The 19,233-nt window shown below is 38.8% G+C and overlaps 1 protein-coding gene across 1 annotated transcript in view; it reads right to left on the bottom strand.

Annotated features, from left to right (window-relative positions):
- LOC131958540 (phospholipid-transporting ATPase ABCA3) overlaps positions 1-19,233 on the bottom strand; it is a 33,912-nt gene continuing 14,679 nt past the window's right edge. Inside the window, exons 15-26 of the mRNA XM_059323626.1 lie at positions 19,008-19,169; positions 17,851-18,057; positions 16,874-17,162; positions 15,758-15,985; positions 15,443-15,643; positions 14,370-14,475; positions 5,213-5,316; positions 3,624-3,838; positions 2,745-2,932; positions 1,673-1,843; positions 800-1,004; positions 1-231 (exon numbers count right to left, since the gene is read on the bottom strand). Of these exons, the coding sequence (XP_059179609.1) occupies positions 1-231; positions 800-1,004; positions 1,673-1,843; positions 2,745-2,932; positions 3,624-3,838; positions 5,213-5,316; positions 14,370-14,475; positions 15,443-15,643; positions 15,758-15,985; positions 16,874-17,162; positions 17,851-18,057; positions 19,008-19,169 (2,307 nt within the window). The remainder of the gene's footprint in view (positions 232-799; positions 1,005-1,672; positions 1,844-2,744; positions 2,933-3,623; positions 3,839-5,212; positions 5,317-14,369; positions 14,476-15,442; positions 15,644-15,757; positions 15,986-16,873; positions 17,163-17,850; positions 18,058-19,007; positions 19,170-19,233) is intronic.

Below are 19,233 nucleotides of genomic sequence, written 5' to 3'. Positions count from 1 at the left end.
TCAAATACAGCGCTCACACAAAGACTGTTCAATGTCGACGTCGGCGTTTTTCTCGTCGGCGAATTTCCTGGCCAGGGAGAGGAAAACTTGCTCGAGCGTCGTTTGGTGCATGGAGTAGTCGGAGATGAGAGAGGCGAACTTGGCTGCCTCGAGAACAGCGAACACGCTGTACAGCGCCACCTCGTCCGTTGGAAACCGGAAGTAAACATAGCCTTGGTGTTCGTCCACCAGCTACACAGAGAAAAGTGAAAGCCGGTTTGTTAAACTACCCGGAAAAAAAAATGAAATCCGAAGGTAAGATACGCGAAAAAAATGAATGAAACCATTTGTTCAACTACATGGAAATATATGGAACCCTTTGTTAAGGTAAAGGGAAAAACAACTAAAAACCCATTGATAAATTACACACAAATTGGAACCGTGCTCAAAATAGTCTTCAAACGGAAATAGAGTTAAGCACCACTTCCGGTTACCGGAAATCGTTCAAAAGCTGAAACAAAACTACAAATTTGATATAACACCTATGCATGAAGTTTCGTCAACATATCTGAAACAGTACTCAAGTTATCGTGTCCACAGATAAACAGACGAACACACAGACAGACACACAAACAATCAAACAACATTGCAAATACTTAGTTTTTTTTCGACTCAGGGAGATGTAAAGCGTCGATTTTTTTCACACAATCACATTACTTTCTCTACACTTCGTATAGAAAAAGTAACAAGTACAGAGTTTCTTCCAGAGAAAAAAGTCTGGAAGAAACACTGAACAAGTAGATCTGGACACCGTTTTTACCTCAATACCGGGTAAACGTTGCTCTAGGAACTCAACAACGGGCGGGACGGGACCGAAGCTGCCGTTGTCCAGCTTGGCGAGTTGAATGGTCAGGGAGTAGCTCTTGCCGAATTTATTCTTCAAGTCCTGTGAGCTGCCTATACACTGGAACTTTCCTTTGATCATGATGGCTAGACGTGTACACAGCGTGTCGCATTCTTCCATACTGCAACAACACAATGTTGATATAGGAAATAATAAATGTTCCACAGAGAGCTCAGTGTTGAAGTATTTAGTAGTTTTTTTAATGCCGGGTATTCATTAAAGCTGGATAGACTTAACAGTGGAAATAAATTAGGATGGAAACAAAATTCAAAGAATTTTAGAGTTCAAACTCAAACGTTGTTTTAAACTTGGTAAATTTAGATTGAAATTGTGAATAAAGCATTCTGCCCTTTTTTTGTGATTAAAGCATTCAGCACATTTTGTGAATAAAGCATACTGCACTCCAGCTATTGGTGAGAGAGGGGAGTACTGTAGTTCCTGGCCCTCACTGTTAGAGTGCTGTACTTTAGCACCTGCACCTGTAATAGAGATGCTTTTTAACACCTAAGCCTACCTGTTATAGTGCTCTAGAACCTGAACTTACCTGTAAGAGAGCTGCACTTTATCCCATAAATCTACCTATTATAGTGCTGTACTTTAGCACCTGCACCCATTTGTAAGAAAGCTGTAATTTAGCACCTGCACTTACCTGTAAGAGAGCTGTCATTTAGCACCTGCACCTACCTGTAAGAGAGATGTCATTTAGCACCTGCACCTACCTGTAAGAGAGATGTCATTTAGCACCTGCACCTACCTGTAAGAGAGATGTCATTTAGCACCTGCACCTACCTGTGAGTGGAGAGCAGCACCGTAGCACCAGCCGTCCTGACCTCAGACAGGATGTTCCACAAATGTCGCCTCGACTTGGGGTCCACACCACGTGACGGCTCGTCCAATAGGATCAGCTTGGGGTTCCCCACCAGAGCAACCGCCACACTGAGTTTGCGCTTGGTGCCGCCGCTGAAGAGAAACGTCCAAATAATCATTTAATAAATTAATTTATTGCTCCATACACGTTTTCTTGTTGTGTAGCAATAAGAATTTATTAACTGGTGTTTATATTTAGTAAAGTTCTCTTTCGAACCTGATGGCCCATGGGGCAATTAGAGTTCACCTGTTTCTGTGACGCCGGCTTATATAGAGGAAATATTAGTTAGTGTTGTCAGCACTATGCCCAGCCACCATTACTTTACTTAATGTGTGTTAGTACCCATCATAGCTGGCTGGACCCGGGGCGGTCTAAGGATGTGAACGAGGATTTGAACTCGAGACTTTCGCGTTAGAAGTCGTATTCTCTATCATTCCTCTACCGCCCCTGATGTTTATATTTAGTAATAAGTAATGAAACTGTTTGCTTTTTGTGACGGAATTTTGTGCCTATGAATCACGATGGTGGGGGGGGGGGTTGTCAGATAATGTGAAGACGCAATTTCGCATTTTAAAAAAGTAATATAAAAAACTCAATTCTAGCATTTGTATCGCGTTTTTGTGCTTTTTGAAATTGTTATAACAATTAATGTACATATTCAATGTAATTTTAGAAAGAAACACAAACTCCAATTTTGCGCGTGATACTTTCAGCTACCATCTATGAATATCAGAGAATGGGAAGTTAAAAATCGTCAAAAAATTTGACTTTGTTTATAAATGACCCCTAATACTTAATTGTGTTGGAGATCCCCTTCATTTTACAATTAAGAACGACGAAAAAGAAAGAGGGAAAAAAAAGAATAGAATGGGAAACTCAAATGTAGCCAATTACCCTTAAATTTACAGTAGTAAAAATCATAATGGCCAGCTTTAAGAATTAGTCCCCCAACCCTATTCCGGTAAACGGAAATGTAACTGTATCTCTAATTACCTGTAGACGCGGACCAGTTTGTCGGCGTACGGCTGCAGGAGAAACATGTCGATCAGGTGGTTGACATGGCCGGCCAGGTACTCGGTCCTGATCCCTCGGATACGTGAGAACATGGTCAAGGTCTCACGTGCGGTCAGCTCTTCAATCAGTGGGTCAGCTTGCGGACAGTAGCCAATGGTGTCTCGTAGCTGGGGAGTTATAGATTGGGTTTTGTCAAGGGTAATGTAGTCAGTAAATGTAATGTCCAGAGACAATAGCTATAAATGTAATGTCCAGAGACAGTAGCCAATGGTGTCTCGTAGCTGGCGAGTTATAGTTTGGGTTTCGTCAAGGGTAATGTAGCCAATAAAGTAATGTCCAAAGACATTAACCAAAAAGTGTTTTGTCCTTGGACAATAGTACGTTACTGTAATGTCTATGGTCAATAGCCGGTAAGCATGGTCAATAACAGGTAAAGTTAATGTCTATGAGCAGTCGCAGGTAAAGGTAATATCCATGAGCAGTACCAGGTAAAGATAATGTCTATAGACAATAGCCAATAAGTGTAATGTCCAGAGACAGTAGCTACTAAGGGTTGACTGATACGGCCAATGTCCAGAAACAATTGCAACCTAACTACTGTTGCAAGATGTGTACATCAAAGTACATATAGAACGGTATACAGGTACACAGTTTCTTTCAGGCATCTCTTCGCCCCACCCCCTCCCATCGAAAAACGTCTACTCCCCCCCCCTGAACTAAATAGAATGTATACTTTTACTAGTGCCCGCCCCTCTCCCTCTTCCCCCCCCCCCCCTCCAAAAAATTGTTTTGTCCCCCTCCCCGTCGTAAATTTTACCAGCGTACCATCCAGCCACCTCAAGGCATCGCAAGACTCACATTGTCGAAGTCGTTTCTCAGGTCGATGCCATTGTAGATGACGGTGCCGCCGGAGATGGGCACGTGACCGACGATCATCTCCATGGTAACGGTTTTCCCCGCGTCGTTGATGCCCAGCAGACCGAAGCACTCCCTCTGCGACACCCCGCAGCAGATGTGGTCGACCGCGATACGTTCGCCGAAACGTTTCGTCAGATTCATCAGTACAAGTGCGTCTGAGGAAGTCAAGCTTGTTTAGTGAAGGTTTTCGTAAAGTACTCAGGGTTTCTTTCAGACATTTGTTGACAGGGGTGGAGGGAGCACCTAAAAATGTCGGTACCGATAAAGATAGCAATGATCGCGGTATCGATAACAACGATAACGATAACAACGGTAGCGATAACGATAACAACGGTAACGATAACGATTACAATAACCATAACGATAACAACGATAACGATAACAACGATAACGATAACAACGATAAAGATAACAACGGTAACGATAACGAGGACACTTAAAATTTTCAGGGTTTGGGCCAATATTGGTTAGAGGCAATATATTAAGGACTGAAGGAGAAATGGGAAATAAGTAAATTCATACTTTTCCCTTTACGATGGCATACTAGTTGTTCAGTCGTATATCGAAGTATTAATTTCTGAGATGTATAGCTAGGTGATCATATCCAAAGCGTACACAGAGGTATTCGTTTTTCTGGCTTAGATGTGACCAAATCAAAAACGTTTAACGAGGTATTCGTTTCTGGGAGGGTAACGATCCTTGACGGTCATTTGGGCAGTTGAAGTAGAGTTCATCTGTTTCTGTGACCGATCTTATGAAAGGATAGTAAGGTCAGCACTATGCTCAGCCGTCTATACTCTCCATAACGAGTTGGGTACTATTCAGAGCTGGGTGGACTCAGGGACGTGCTATGATTCTAGCCAGGGCACCAAACTCCAGACCACTGGTTTAGCAGTCTAACACTCTACCATTCGACCACGCCATCCCACATTATCTTAAATTAACACCTGCATTTTGGATATTCACAGCTCCTATCAAAATAAGAACTTTACTGTATCAGTTTAAAGAATATTTATTAAATTCTACTGACTTGAACCCAGAAACGAACCCGAGACTCTCGGGTTAGCAGTCTAGCTCTCTGCCTCTAGGCCTCGTAGATGTGTCAATATCTAAAGCGTATAGCGAAGTTTGAGCATATAGCGAGGTGTGAGCGTATAGCGAGGTGTGAGCGTATAGCGAAGTGTGTGAGCGTATAGAGAAGTGTGAGCGTATAGCGAAGTGTGTGAGCGTATAGCGAAGTGTGAGCGTATAGCGAAGTGAGAGCGTATAGCGATGTGTGAGCGTATAGCGATGTGTGAGCGTATAGCGAAGGGTGAGCGTACAGCGAGGTGTGAGCGTATAGCGAAGTACGTGAGCGTATAGCGAAGTGTGAGCGTATAGCGAAAATGTGAGCGTATAGCGAAAATGTGAGCGTATAGCGAGGTGTGAGCGTATAGCGAAGTGTGAGCGTATAGCGAAAATGTGAGCGTATAGCGAGGTGTGAGCGTATAGCGAAGTGTGAGCGTATAGCGAAGTGTGAGCGTAGTCACCTGTCTTCTCCAGCCCCTCCGTGTTGATGCGCTTCTTCTCCATGGCAACATCCGGGCTCTCGTACTGTCGCCAGTCATAAGCGTTGCTGGACATCTCACAGTTACTGGGGGTGGAATAGAGGGGGGGGGGGTATGGTACAAAAAATATGTACATGGGTAAAACACAGGAGTCATTGAGACAATGACAGGGGCAAGAACTTGTTATGGGTCACTGGGCTTTTAAAAAATGCACAGACAGACAGACACACAACATAACATATATATATATATATATATATATATATATATATATATATATATATATATATATATATATATATATATATATATATATATATATATATATATATATATATATATATATATATATATATATATATATATATATAATATATATATATATATATATATATATATATATATATATATATATATATATATATATATATATATATATATATATATGTGTGTGTGTGTGTGTGTGTGTGTGTTGTGTTGTTGTGTGCGTGCGTGCGTGTGTGTGTATGTATGTGTGTGTATGTGTAGCTAGAATTAGTTATTAAAACATAAAGCTATCGCTAGCCTTTAAAACAAAAAGCTACAGTAGGCTACCAAAACATGATGCGATAGTTAGCTATTAAGCAGCGCCGGCGCCAGGTTATTTAGCGCCCGAGGCAAAGCGTACTAAAACGCCCCCTTCCACACAAATTAATTACTAAAACATACGTATAAGAAAACAATTAATTAAAAGTGACATATTAATAATTAATTCATCATCAATTACATACACGTTATAAGTAGACATCAAAATCAAATTTGACTTGCCTTCTTCGTCGAAAAAGTTTGTACTAATTCTTTCAATTCCAGTTTGCAAGCGTAATCACATTCTATTGAAATTGTTGCTAAGTCCTCCCCCCCCCCTCCACCTTAGAAACTTTAAAGTGCTCCCCCCCTCCCGGAAGAAATAAGTCTGGAAAAAAACATTTAAAAACCCTACAATTTTTGTGGTATTGGGCTCTCTACAGACCTCCCAAACTTGACTGTCTTTAGTTAAAATTGTAAAATGTCTAGATCTATATTGTGTGATTATGTAATGATTGTTTTTGTTTTGGAAAAATATAAGTTTACAAATGTTATAGGTTCCAGCCTATAATTGTTATATATGAATCCTTTAGGAGAGGGTGAAAAATGTGGACAAGACACTTGATTAATTAAATGATTAATATGTGACTAAGACGATTTTAGACGCATTTGTTGTATTTGTATGTCTACTAACATTAAGTATTGCAATATACAACGGCTGCTGATGTATTTGTTTTTCAACTTGATAATGCAAGAAAACCTTCCAAACTATTTTGTTTAGAACTTCTGCTCTATATAGTTTTTACAATAGCAAATAATAACTTAAAGTTATATTTATAAGTAAGCGATCAACCTAAGGTGCAAGAATTTGAAATTAATGTAAACTTAAGAAACGAATTATCTCCCATTTTAAAATCCAAACACCAAAATTTTATTCAAGGGAAATAACTGTCACAAGAGAAGCTAAATCAACCAAGTGTAACTAAGACATGCTTGAAAAAGACAATAAAACGTTCTAAATTTCATTACGTAATAATTATAACAAATCTTTTTAATACCTATGTAATTTTGTCAATAGAGTATATTTTACGAATTGACTACTTAACAGCAGATTTAGTTTGAAAGTCTAAACACGGTAGCTTTATTATAACATACTTCTAGTCAATTTTAATGACATTCATTAAATTGCGTTTAACTTTTATTCCAGTGCTGTAATATTTTGGATTATAACAAGTACATTATACCTTTTAATGTACATTTACACAAAAGAATTGTATCTTTGGAAAGTGTTGATCCTTTTTGTTGCATTTTGATATTTAAAAAAAACTTAAAATTATGTAAAATGTCAATGTATTTTTATTTGTGATAATAAAATTCTCTATAGAATCTTTTTCTTTTTAAAGCAGTGTTCTACTAAAAAGTAACCAATTTTAAATAGCAATAATTGTTTTCAACTTTGCAAAATTTCAGATCACTTGAATAAACACTTATTATTCTTTAAAAAAAAAAAAAAAAAAAAAAAAAAAAAAAAAAAAAAAAATAACAAGTACGTTATACCCCTACAACACCCTTTCAACTAGTCAACTTAAGTTGTTTCCCTACATAGAAAATGCTTCACTGTCCCATTGACCCTCTCTGAAAAATTTCCTTTCCTCTCCCCACCCAGACTTCTGACACTTTCATTTGACCTTCACCCCTTTTACTGTCATCCTTTGCAATTTTTTTTTATAATCAAATACATGACATCATGTAAATATTCATTATGTACATTTGCAAAACCTTTCGTTTTCATTTGGTGTTCAAAATTATGTTAAAAAATTTGATGTTGATGTACTTGTTTTAATTGCAAATAAAAGTATTTAAAAAAAAAAAAATAACAAATACATTATAGACGTTTTGTATAAGACATACAATTGTATTATATGTATATACTCTTATGCAAACCTACTCTTGCTTCCAACCCATGGGAAGGGAAAGCAGCAAGAGAGGAACAATATTAAACGCCAGTCGGCAAAAAAAATATATATATATATATATAAAATATGTTAAAAAATTTGATGTTGATGTACTTGTTTTAATTGCAAATAAAAGTATTTAAAAAAAAAAGTACAGTTGGATGAAACTCGTGATGAAAAGTGCATTAACTCAGGGGTCGGCAACCTGCGGCTCGCGAGCCGCATGCGGCTATTTTGATGTTAAGATGCGGCTCTTCGGCTCCATGCACACATTTTAATAACTTTTTTATTTTATTTTCAAAACTAAAAATATTGTTTTGCAACACTCGGTAATAAATTCTAAAATCATAAACATAAACATTAAACATTCGCTATTCTATTCAAATATTTAGGTACTCCCTATTTTCAATGTACTTCCTATTAAACTGTTCATCCCGAATTGAAACATTCAACTTCATGGTGGATATCACAAAGAAAATAAACGAGCTAAATGTAAAACTGTACGGAAAGGAAAACTCAGCCCATGCCTTGCCCGAAAAGTGGATTTATCTAAAAAATTACTTTTTTTTTGTTGAAGACACGGAGAGTGGTAAATTACTTGATTTCGAAAAATCTGAAAAACAAATCTAGAAACCAATGCAACTATTAGCATGAATTGCTTCAGCATTACAACAAACAAAACGAAGGATAGATTCACTGAGAGATTTGAGCAATTCAAAACAAATGCAAGTACTCTGACGTTCATAGTAGACTCTCTCAACACAAAAACAAATGAGATTAACTTTGAGCTATTTGGAATTGATGCTGGTTCGCTTCAAATGCAATTGCTGGATTCGAAAACGTATCATTTATAGAGCGAAAAATTCACAGAACTCACGAGCAAGTAAAAATAGTTGAAGGTCCAGTAAAACATGCACGTTACGTTGCACAACTGGACAGCTGTAAAAGAAAATCGCGAGTTGAGCTAAAATACTATAATATGTTTTGTGCGAAACATGTGTATTTTTTAAAAATATGAATAAATATTATTTCATATTTAAAACTATAATATATATATATATATATATATATATATATATATATATATATATATATATATATATATATATATATATATATATATATATATACCTAATCCTAAATATTGAAAAAAAATGTTAGTGGCTCTTTAAAAACTGATAAATTTTGTAAATTGCATCTTTTGGCTCTTCCGTCTCAAAAGGTTGCCGACCCCTGCATTAACTACATCAGACAGTTGAGTTCTGATAAAGTTGCTTGGAGCTTCAACAAATTACTTCAGACTCGTTTACTCAATGTTATGTATGATGCTAATTTGATCAATGATTCAGATTTTACCTTAGTTCTGCAGTACTTGGAGGGCTTAAAGGGAAAGGCCAGAGAAAAAACAGTTGAAGATGCACAAAAATTTTTTAATGATGACAAGCAAGATAATAAAGAAACATCATGTGACAAAGAGGACAGAGCAAAGCAAATTCTTCAGATTTTAAGTTGACAATAAATTCACCACCTTGTTAAAGATTTTAAATGTAAAAACTAAACTGGAAAAAAATGTACATTAAAAAACAATAGGTAGGAAAAGTGGTTCCAAAAGTGGTTCCACTTTGTGTTGCCAGAAAGCACATTTTTGAACCAAAATTGAATATTTTATAACATTTGTGAAATAAGTGCAAAGTCACTTCCGGTTTTACTAAGGCTAAAAATATTTAAACACAAAATTACTAATAATATAATAGTAATTTACAAAACATTTTTATTTTAATTTGGATTAGTATAGTCAGGGTGTTGTGGTGAAAGGGGATGTTATATTATTTAATATAAATAAACTACTAGGCTATTTTCCATTGTAATATTAAGTAAAGCGTAATTAATATCAACATTTAATATAGGCCTAATCAATCTAGATCGACCTCTAACTATGGGGTCATCTATTAACGATGTCACAACGATGCCAGACCTCCCCCTTTCCCAAAAAAGTAAACCTAAGCCAACCCCCCCCCCCCCGCTATTTTGTTTTTAAAGCAGCGATTTTCATAAAATATTTAGACCTATGGGCTTTTCCAACATTCAATGTAGGCCTATTGATGAATTATTTTATAACAATTTATAAAACAACTTTTAATAATGCAAATAAGGGCTTAAATTCAGTTTCTTAACGTGAGTGTTTGTTGAACATGGAAAAGTGTCATCTTACTTTCTGAACCCCCTCCCGCTTGACCAGAGGCGTAGCGACCCTTGCCGGCGCCAAACCTTTAGATTTGCACCCCCCTCAAGATTTCGATTTGCACCCCCCCCCCCCTCTCAAGATCTCAAGATTTCGATTTGCACCCCCCCCCCTCAAACTTACTATTCTACTATGTATATATGATACCACATACAATGGCTTACAAACAAATGTTTGATGTTAATTGTTTTAGTTGAAAATAAAGGTATTAAATAATAATTTTGGATAAATAAAATCAAATACGTGAACTGTTTAAGACATTGCCATAAATATTGATTAAATGTAAAAAATATAATTTGAAAAAAAAAGTTTACGGTTAGTTATAAATTCCAACCTATATAATATTATATATTAATACTTTAAGAGTGGTAATATAGATTCCTAAAAAACTAAAGATTTTTCAGTTAGAGAACGCTTACCTTTCTATGTAGTGTGTTCCGTCCTGAATTGAAATCATCTAACTTACGATAAACTCGACTACTCGATAGACTACCTCATTCACAACCTATATACCTAAACATAACTAGACTCGATGCTCCAGAACTAGGACACCAACACGTTTAACTTCACCAAGCTCTACAAGCGATACTCCCAATCAACAAAGATTTAACTGGACCTACTACTGCACGATAACAATCATCACACTCCGATACTACCGAGCTCCAGAACTACGATACCTCATCAGCTACATTCTCATTTCTCTATTACCAATCAGATTCCACTAGACCTACAACTACACAACAGCCAAATAAATAAACCGGGAGTGATCTCCCCTACTTTCTCGAATATTCTTATATAACTTGGAATATAGACATGATTTTTAATTACTTAAACTTTTAAACATAGAATAGAATCTCATAGAAAAAAGAATTGCGCACCAAGCGAACGCCAAAACAAAATGTGCATAATAGTGCGCAATATTATTAGTAATTTATAAATTTACATGCATTTTTTGAGAAATCGGAAATAGCGTAAATTAGTACTTCTGGTCAACGGAAATTACTCAAAATTTGACAGAAGGTAGAAATATTGATCTTTTACTTACATGTGAAATTTCATTTATCTATCTGAAATAGTACTCAAATTATAGCCTTTTAGGGGTCGGCGTGGTCGAGTCGGTAAAGCTCATGGTTGCTAAACCGAAAAGTCTCGAGTTCGGACCCTCTGGCAGATGAGGCTCGTTAGCTGGGGACAGCCACTCTTCTAGGAGTGACAACTCCAAAATTAAACAACTGCTGCCTTGTAGTTTGTTCTTGGTTGGACAAAGGCTATGGAAGCAAATCCAAAAAGAAAAGCAGGCTAAAATCGGAGTCAATGGCCTCAATGGCGCATAACCAGTTGACACGTAACGCTTAATTGTGTTGGAGGCGTGTTCGAGTCGGCAAAAAGCTCATGGTTGATAAATTCGAACAAAGTCTCGAGTTCAAACCCACTGGCAGATAAATCTCGATCCCCTTCAACACTAATAATTAAGAACGAAGAAGAAGAAGAAGATAGCCTTTTGAAAAATTCAAAGTAGAAAAAGTACCACTTCCGGTTATCGGAAATCGCTCAAAAGTTGATACGAATCTACGATTTTGATAAAATACTTATATATGAAATTTCATCAACCTAGCTGTAACGGTACTCAAGTTATCGTGTTTACACACAGACAGACAGACAGACACACACACACACACACACACACACAGACACACAGACATGCGGACAAGATTGCAAAATTATGTTTTTCCGTATCAGTGAGGTGTAAAACGTCGAGATTTGTAAAAATCTCGATTTTCATTTGAACGATTACAAGACTTTCTATATACTTCGTATATACGAGAAAGTAAAAATACAACACTTTAACACTTCGATACTTTATACCTACGAAGCCATATCAACAACAGCCTTTCGCCGTTACTCCCAAATCTAAACGATTCATCAAAACTTACCAAACAAGAAGAGCCAGACGTTTTCCCGAAAGACACTAGCCCAAATGCCGTTTGTCCGAAGGCCGATTTCCCGAACGAACACTTGCCCGAATGCGACAAATGCCCGAATGCCACTTGCCCGAAGGCTGTTTGCTCGAAAGATGTTAATATTAGAGAATAAATAATATTACCAAATAGACATTCTTAATCAATTGAAGTTTTTGATCATAAACACAATTCTATGCATAAAACCAAAGTTGTTTATATTTTTAAAATTCAGCTTTAATTAACTTTTTTAACCGAGAAATAGCTGTAAAAAATCGTTACTCTTTATTAAATGTAATGTGATGTTCGCGCGGTGACTTTATATTCTTTTGATGAATGTTTTGAACCCCTTGTTTAGCCGACGTGTTGCGGTGGCTATACAGCGCTTATGACATGGTGTGGGCGGCGCGGCGTCTGGCAACAATGAACTGAGGGGCGTTTGTTTGATTTATCTTGTTATGCTTAACTTGTGTGGTAACTATTTCACAACAGAACTAAGCGCGGTCTAGGCGGCGAATTTAAAAACTAAAGGTAGTCACATAATAAGGTTGATCTCCATTTAATTCACCTTGTTTAGACAAAGTTGAAGCGATTACTTAATAAACAAAGCAAAATTCATTTTAAAATCCTGAGATAAATGCATCGTTCATAGAAGGAAGAGAAAGTATGTTTCTACACTTTATATAGCAAATACACATTAATGAAAAAAGCCTGAGGGGTAATATAGAGCATTTTTATCTTTTTGAGTAAATATGTTTTGTTTATCAACAGTCCATTCGGGCATTTGTCGCATTCGGGCAAGTGTCCATTCGGGCATTTGTGCCATTCGGGCATTTGTCCCATTCAAGCATCTGTCGCATTCGGGCATTTGTCCCATACGGGCATTTGTCGCATTCGGGCAAGTGTCCATTCGGGAAATCGGCCTTCTGGCAAACGGCATTCGGGCATGTGTCCGTTCGGGCATTTGTCGCAATCGGTTAAGTGTCTATTCGGGCATTTGTCCCATTCGGGCAAGTGTCCATTCGGGCATTTGTCGCATTCGTGCAAGTGTCCATTCGGGCATTTGTCGCATTCGGGCAAGTGTCCATTCGGGCATTTGTCGCATTCGGGCAAGTGTCCATTCGGGCATTTGTCGCATTCGGGCAAGTGTCCATTCGGGCATTTGTCGCATTCGGGCAAGTGTCCATTCGGGCATTTGTCGCATTCGGGCAAGTGTTCATTCGGGAAATCGGCCTTCGGGCAAACGGCATTCGGGCAAGTGTCTTTCGGAATTTGTCGTAGACCCCCAAACAAGTACAATACTTTGAACACCCCGTCATTACAAAACTTTATACACCAGAACAGATTTCTAATTCAAAGTCAGAGAAAACGAGTCTTACAAGCCCTATTAAAAACCAAAATTGCACGTGTTTTTGGAACGCCTCGTCATGCGCTGGAGCGATCACTAAGTCAACATTAAAATTAGATAACCAATTAGATAACCGTTTGAAATGTTCGAAATGTAAATTACGGACTTATTTAATCGTTTTCTACATCAATTATGTGACACCAAAATAAAAAGGTAAACTGAGTGGTAAAAAGGGAGGTGGGGATGTATTTTCACCATCGCGAATAAATATAGCCCCTTATAGGCCTATTTTGTGGGTGGGGGACGCAAAATTGATAGTTCGTACTGGGCGCCGAAATAGATCGCTACTCCTTTGTATATTACCATCCATAGTTTATAAAAGATAATCAAAGTTTTTAATTATTAAGTACTTGTTTGTTAATAGAGATTAAACCTTTTTGCGCCCCCCAAGGGAGGGCGCCCTAGGCGACCGCCTAGTTCGCCTTATTGCTAGCGCCGGCCCTGCAATTAAGACAGCTACAGTTAAGAAACCATGAAGCTATCGTTACTTGTTAAAACATAAAGCTACTGTTAGCTATTAAGATATGAAGCTATAGTTAACTATTAAAACATAAAGCTATAGCTAGCTATTAAAACATCTATAGTTAGATATTATAAAATGAATATGATGGACTAACCAATTTTTAATTTTCTACGATCTAGAGATATTATATCCAAACACAGCACACAACAAAATAAAATTTAAAAAACTATACGCACTAGCTTAACAATCAGAGTTTCTTCCAGGCATCTCTTCCTCCCGAAAAATTCTACCGCCCCCCCCCCCCCCCCCCCCCCTCCGAACGAAATGAAATTTATATAATTTATATAGAAAATATATACTTTTAACAGTGTCCCCCCCCCCCCCCCCCCCCGAAGAAAGTCTATCGCCCAACCGAAAATTTCAAGTGCCCCCCCCCCCCCCCCGGAGAAAAAAGTCTGGAAGAAACACTGTTAACAGTGAAGAAGATAAAAAAAAATCCCCTACCACTTGCATAGGTTGAGGAGGCAGAGGATAAAAAAACAAGCGAACCCCTGTAAAACCATAGAGATGACAAACTCCCCAATGGCTGGTTGGTACAAGCTCATGTAGTCAGGGACAAAAGCGTTGCAGAAACCTTGGGAGTCATCACACTTTCCTGGTGAATTATGGACAACGGTGTAATATGGCAAGAAATACAGGACCAGACAGCTTATATTATGCACGATTGCACATTTTGTTTTAACGAATAGGTATACATTTTTACAATTTATAAAAGTCAAGAAGTATTTTTTGCATATAGTAATACGTAATGATGCTTTTAGACATGCGATCTGTTTCTTTGCTTGTATATATAGGCTAAGTATGTCTAGTCTTCTGTCCTCAATTTCAGACACTTCTTAGGGATTTGGGAGGCACTTAAATCTTTCGGGGGAGTAAGCAATATTTCCCAGGGGGTGGGCAGACACTGATAACAGTATATACTTTTCATATAAATTTCATTTGGTTCGGGGGGGGGGGGGGGACCCTGACAACGATGTTAGTGTACAGATGTTCAACTGTAACAATCAATGTGTCTACGGATTACTTAAGTTCACTTCTTCTCTCTTCTTCTTAATTATTAGTGTTGGAGGGGATCGAGATTAATCTGCCAGTGGGTTTGAACTCGAGACTTTGTTCGAATTTATCAACCATGAGCTTTTTGCCGACTCGACCACGCTTCCAACACAATTAAGCGTTACGTGTCAACTGGTTATGCGCCATTGAGGACATTGACTCCAATTTCAGCCTGCTTTTCTTTTTGAATTTGCTTCCAACCAAGAACAAACTACAAGGCAGCAGATGTTTGATTTTGGAGTTGTCTCTCCTAGAAGAGTGGCTGTCCCCAGCTAACGAGCCTCATCTGCCCAAGGGTTCGAACTCGAGACTTTTCGGTTTAGCAACCATGAGCTTTACCGACTCGACCACGCCAACCCCTGAAACTGGACAAATACAATGTTATTGTATAGATGCTCTACTGTAACAGTCTACGTATGTTCTACTGCAACAGTCTATGGATGTTCTACCGTAACAGTCTACGGATGTTCTACTATAACAGTCTACGGATGTTCTACTACAACACTCACGCGTGCAGCAAAACCTGGTGGCCGCGGTGCCGGCAGCACAGGTGACATCAAAACATGTCTGGGACAGCAGGAAGTTCTTGTACAAGGACAGCATGGACAGCATCAGGTGGTAGCCGGGGCACGGGACGACCCAGTCACCCCCCAGGTCCTCTTGGCTGTTGAAGCCGTTCATGCTCAGTACTTTGTAGATAACATACAAGCCTGGGATAGAATAGGGATTTACGTTCATGTTCAGTACTTTGTAGATAACAAAGAAGCCTGCGATAGAATAGGGATTTACATTCATGCTCAGTACTTTGTAGATAACATAGAAACCTGGGATGGAATAGGGATTTACGTTCATGCTCAGTACTTTGTAGATAACATAGAAACCTGGGATGGAATAGGGATTCACATTCATGCTCAGTAATTTGTTGATAACATAGAACCCTGCGGTGGGATAGGGATTTACGTTCATGCTCAGTACTTTGTAGATAACATAGAAGCCTGGGATGGAATAGGGATTTACGTTCATGCTCAGTACTTTGTATACAACATAGAAGCCTGGGATAGAAGAGGGAATCACATTCATGCTCAGTACTTGTAGATAACATAGAAGCCTGCGATGGAATAGGGATTCACACTCATGTACAGGACGGTGTAGATATAGAACCCTGAGATAAAATAGGTTTAAAAATGGCGAAGTAATGAAACCATTCATGCTCAGTACATTGTAGAGATAATTGAAACTGAGATAGACTGGCTTTACAATCATGCATAGGACCAGTGTTTCTTCCAGGCATCTACCGCCCCCCCCCCCCCGAACAAAATGGAATTTATTCTACCGCCTCCCCCCCCCCCCCGAACTTTATATAGAAAATATATACTTTTAACAGTGTCCGCCCCCTCCCCCTGAAATTTTAGTCCACCCCCCCCCCCCCAGAAAATTTCAAGTCCCCCCCCCCCCCAGTAGAAAAAAAATCTGGAAGAAACACTGCATATGACGGTGTACATAACATAGAACGTAGCACGCCCACCGCTAAATATATTGTCCGTAAAATGACTAATGCGAATGACTTCTTAAATTAAACGATACATTTTTATATCGCTCATGCGTGTCTTTATCTATGGGGTAAGTGAGATGGAATGCACCTGTTTCTGCGACCTCGGCATATAAAGTGGATAGTGTGGTCAGTACTATGCTCTGTCGCCTTTACTTTTCCTAACGCGAGTCAGGTACCCATAAGTGCTGGGTGGACTCAGGGACGCCGTACGGACTCTAGTCCGGGATCCAAACTCGCGATTTCCGGGTTAGCAGTATCACTTAAATTATAGGGCTTATCGATAAATGTTATACTCGATTCCTAGGCCAGGATCCGAACTCGGGACTTCAGCGTCATCAGTTCCATTTCACTTAAAGACGTATCGATACATGTTTTAACCGATTCCTACCTGGGAAAAAAACGAAGGCCATGACCAACAGCGAACCCGCAGTAGACTTGTTAAAGTAATTCTGCACGATGTAGATTGTGGGGAACAGGGCCCAACCAAAAGCCGCGAAAACCTGAGCCACAATTAGCAGGTGATCGTCTTCGGTGTAGACCTTCAGGCCATAGACCCACAGCAGCAGTAGCAGCAACAGCACGGAGGTCAGGTACAGCATGTAGTCCCACAGCAGGGTCGGTATCCAGTAGCTCAGGAAGTTTAAACCGAATAAAAACTGTAGTTTTCGTGAGCCGGACTAGAAAAAAAAATGTGGTGAATACACTTAAAAATGTTAAAGAGTTAATTAATCAGAGTTTCTTCCAGACATTGCCCCCCCCCTCTCCGCGAAAAACGTCTACCGACCCCCCCCCCCCCCCGACCGTAATGGAATTTATATAGAAAATATATACATTTAACAGCGTCCGATCCCCCGAAGTAAGTCTACCGCCCCCCTCCCCGAAAATTTCAAGTGCCCCCCCCCCCCCCCACACACACCGGAGAAAAAAGTCTGGAAGAAACACTGCAATTAATTGAACGTATGTGTGTTAAAACAAAATATCCACTGTCCTAAGTCTAACGCACAAATATGGGCATTAAAAGTTTTTTCGTTCAATAAACAATCGTGGTATTATCTTTTTAAAAATATTAATGAAGTTCATTGTTGTTTTTAAAATAATAGATTGTAGTTTATCCGGTTAATTTTTTTACTTTGGTTATGCTGATGTTAAACACACTCACACACATGTACACGTACGATACACGAACACGCACACATATATATTAATATATATATATATATATATATATATATATATATATATATATATCAATATATATATTAATATTTATATCAATATACATATATATATATATATATATATATATATATATATATATATATATATATATATATATATATATATATATATATATATATATAATACCTGGTTCTCGTGAATCGGGAAATAGACGAAGAGCCCCATGGTAAAAGAGTAGCCTAGGAGGATGAAGAGGTTGATGGCCAGTAGCTTGATGCCCTCATCGTTGAGAGACTTGTTGGCGTCCTGGGTGGTGATGGGCTGGTAGCCCGTCTGTAGGCTGAAGGTCTGGCCAAGGGAGTGCTGGACCAGCGTGTTCATGGCGTGGTTTACCTGTAGGACAGACACATTGGGGGTGATGTGGTGTATGTGTTGGTGTGTGCTTGTGTGTATCTATGAGCTCGTGTGTGTGTCAATGTGTTCGTGTTTGAGTGCGTGTGTGCGAGTGTGTGTGAGTTCGTGCGTGTGTGTGTGTCTGCTTGTGCTTATTTGTTTCTGCGTGCGCGTTATTGTGTGTGTGTGTTTGTGTGCGTGCGTGCGTGTACTTGTGTGTATCTAAGAGTGCGTGCTTGTTTGTGTTTGAATGGGTTTGGTTTTTTTACTACCCACCTTAATTAAGCAAGTAGTAAAGTACACTTTCGAACCTTGTGGTTTATAAGGTCAGGTGTAGTAGAGTTCACCTGTTTCGGTGACCCCGGCAATATGAAAGGGATAATATGGTCAGCACAATTTTTCCACCCACCTTTACTTTCCCTAACGCGAATCTGGTACCCCTTCGACAAACGGACGAGCCCGTGATCCGAACTCAAGACATTCGGGTTTGAATTCGAATGCTCTGTCATTCCATCACGCACTAAAGCTAAAATAAAACCCATTACATCGAAAATGTAAACATAACCCTATAATGTTGACCTATTACATTTAATATCGCAGACTCCTTGATAGTTCAACCACACACATAAAGTTATACTCTTGACGACAGGCTATACTTATACCCCAGAAAAGATAGTATAACAAAATCTTTCGAAACAAAATGCCCCCCGACAGTGCTTCTTTCAGACATTTTTTTCTCCCGGGGTGGGATGGGGCATTTGAAACTTACGGGGGGGGGGCGCACTTAAATTATTTCCAGGAGTACGGGATTGACGCTGGTTTAAGAACATATTTTCTATATAAAATATTTTTCTTCTATTTCTTTTGGGTGGAGAGCGGTAGACGTGCTACTGTGGGGCGGGGGGGGGGGGGGGTGGATAGCCTGAAAGAACACTGCTAGCACGACCTACAGAGATGGGGCTAGCGTGTGACGTCAGCGAGTTGTAAAGGGCCGTCAATCTAAATCCGTCCGTCGAGTTTTGCACCAGAAGCCCAATAACCACTTTACGATTGTAGAAGTAAAACCCCAGCTCCATCGCTTTCTTCAACATAAGCTCATCGAACTGTTTTTCCTGGGGTAGAATTTCAAAATTAATTTCTGTTGATTAAAATTTCAAAATTAATTAATGTTGAATA

The sequence above is a fragment of the Physella acuta genome, unplaced genomic scaffold (assembly GCF_028476545.2).
Source record: "Physella acuta isolate Inbredline_101_S28 unplaced genomic scaffold, ASM2847654v3 ptg001333l, whole genome shotgun sequence".
In the NCBI taxonomy this organism is placed as follows: domain Eukaryota; kingdom Metazoa; phylum Mollusca; class Gastropoda; family Physidae; genus Physella; species Physella acuta.
Note: the sequence above shows the minus strand (reverse complement) of the source record. Positions and strands in the feature narration are given on the sequence as shown.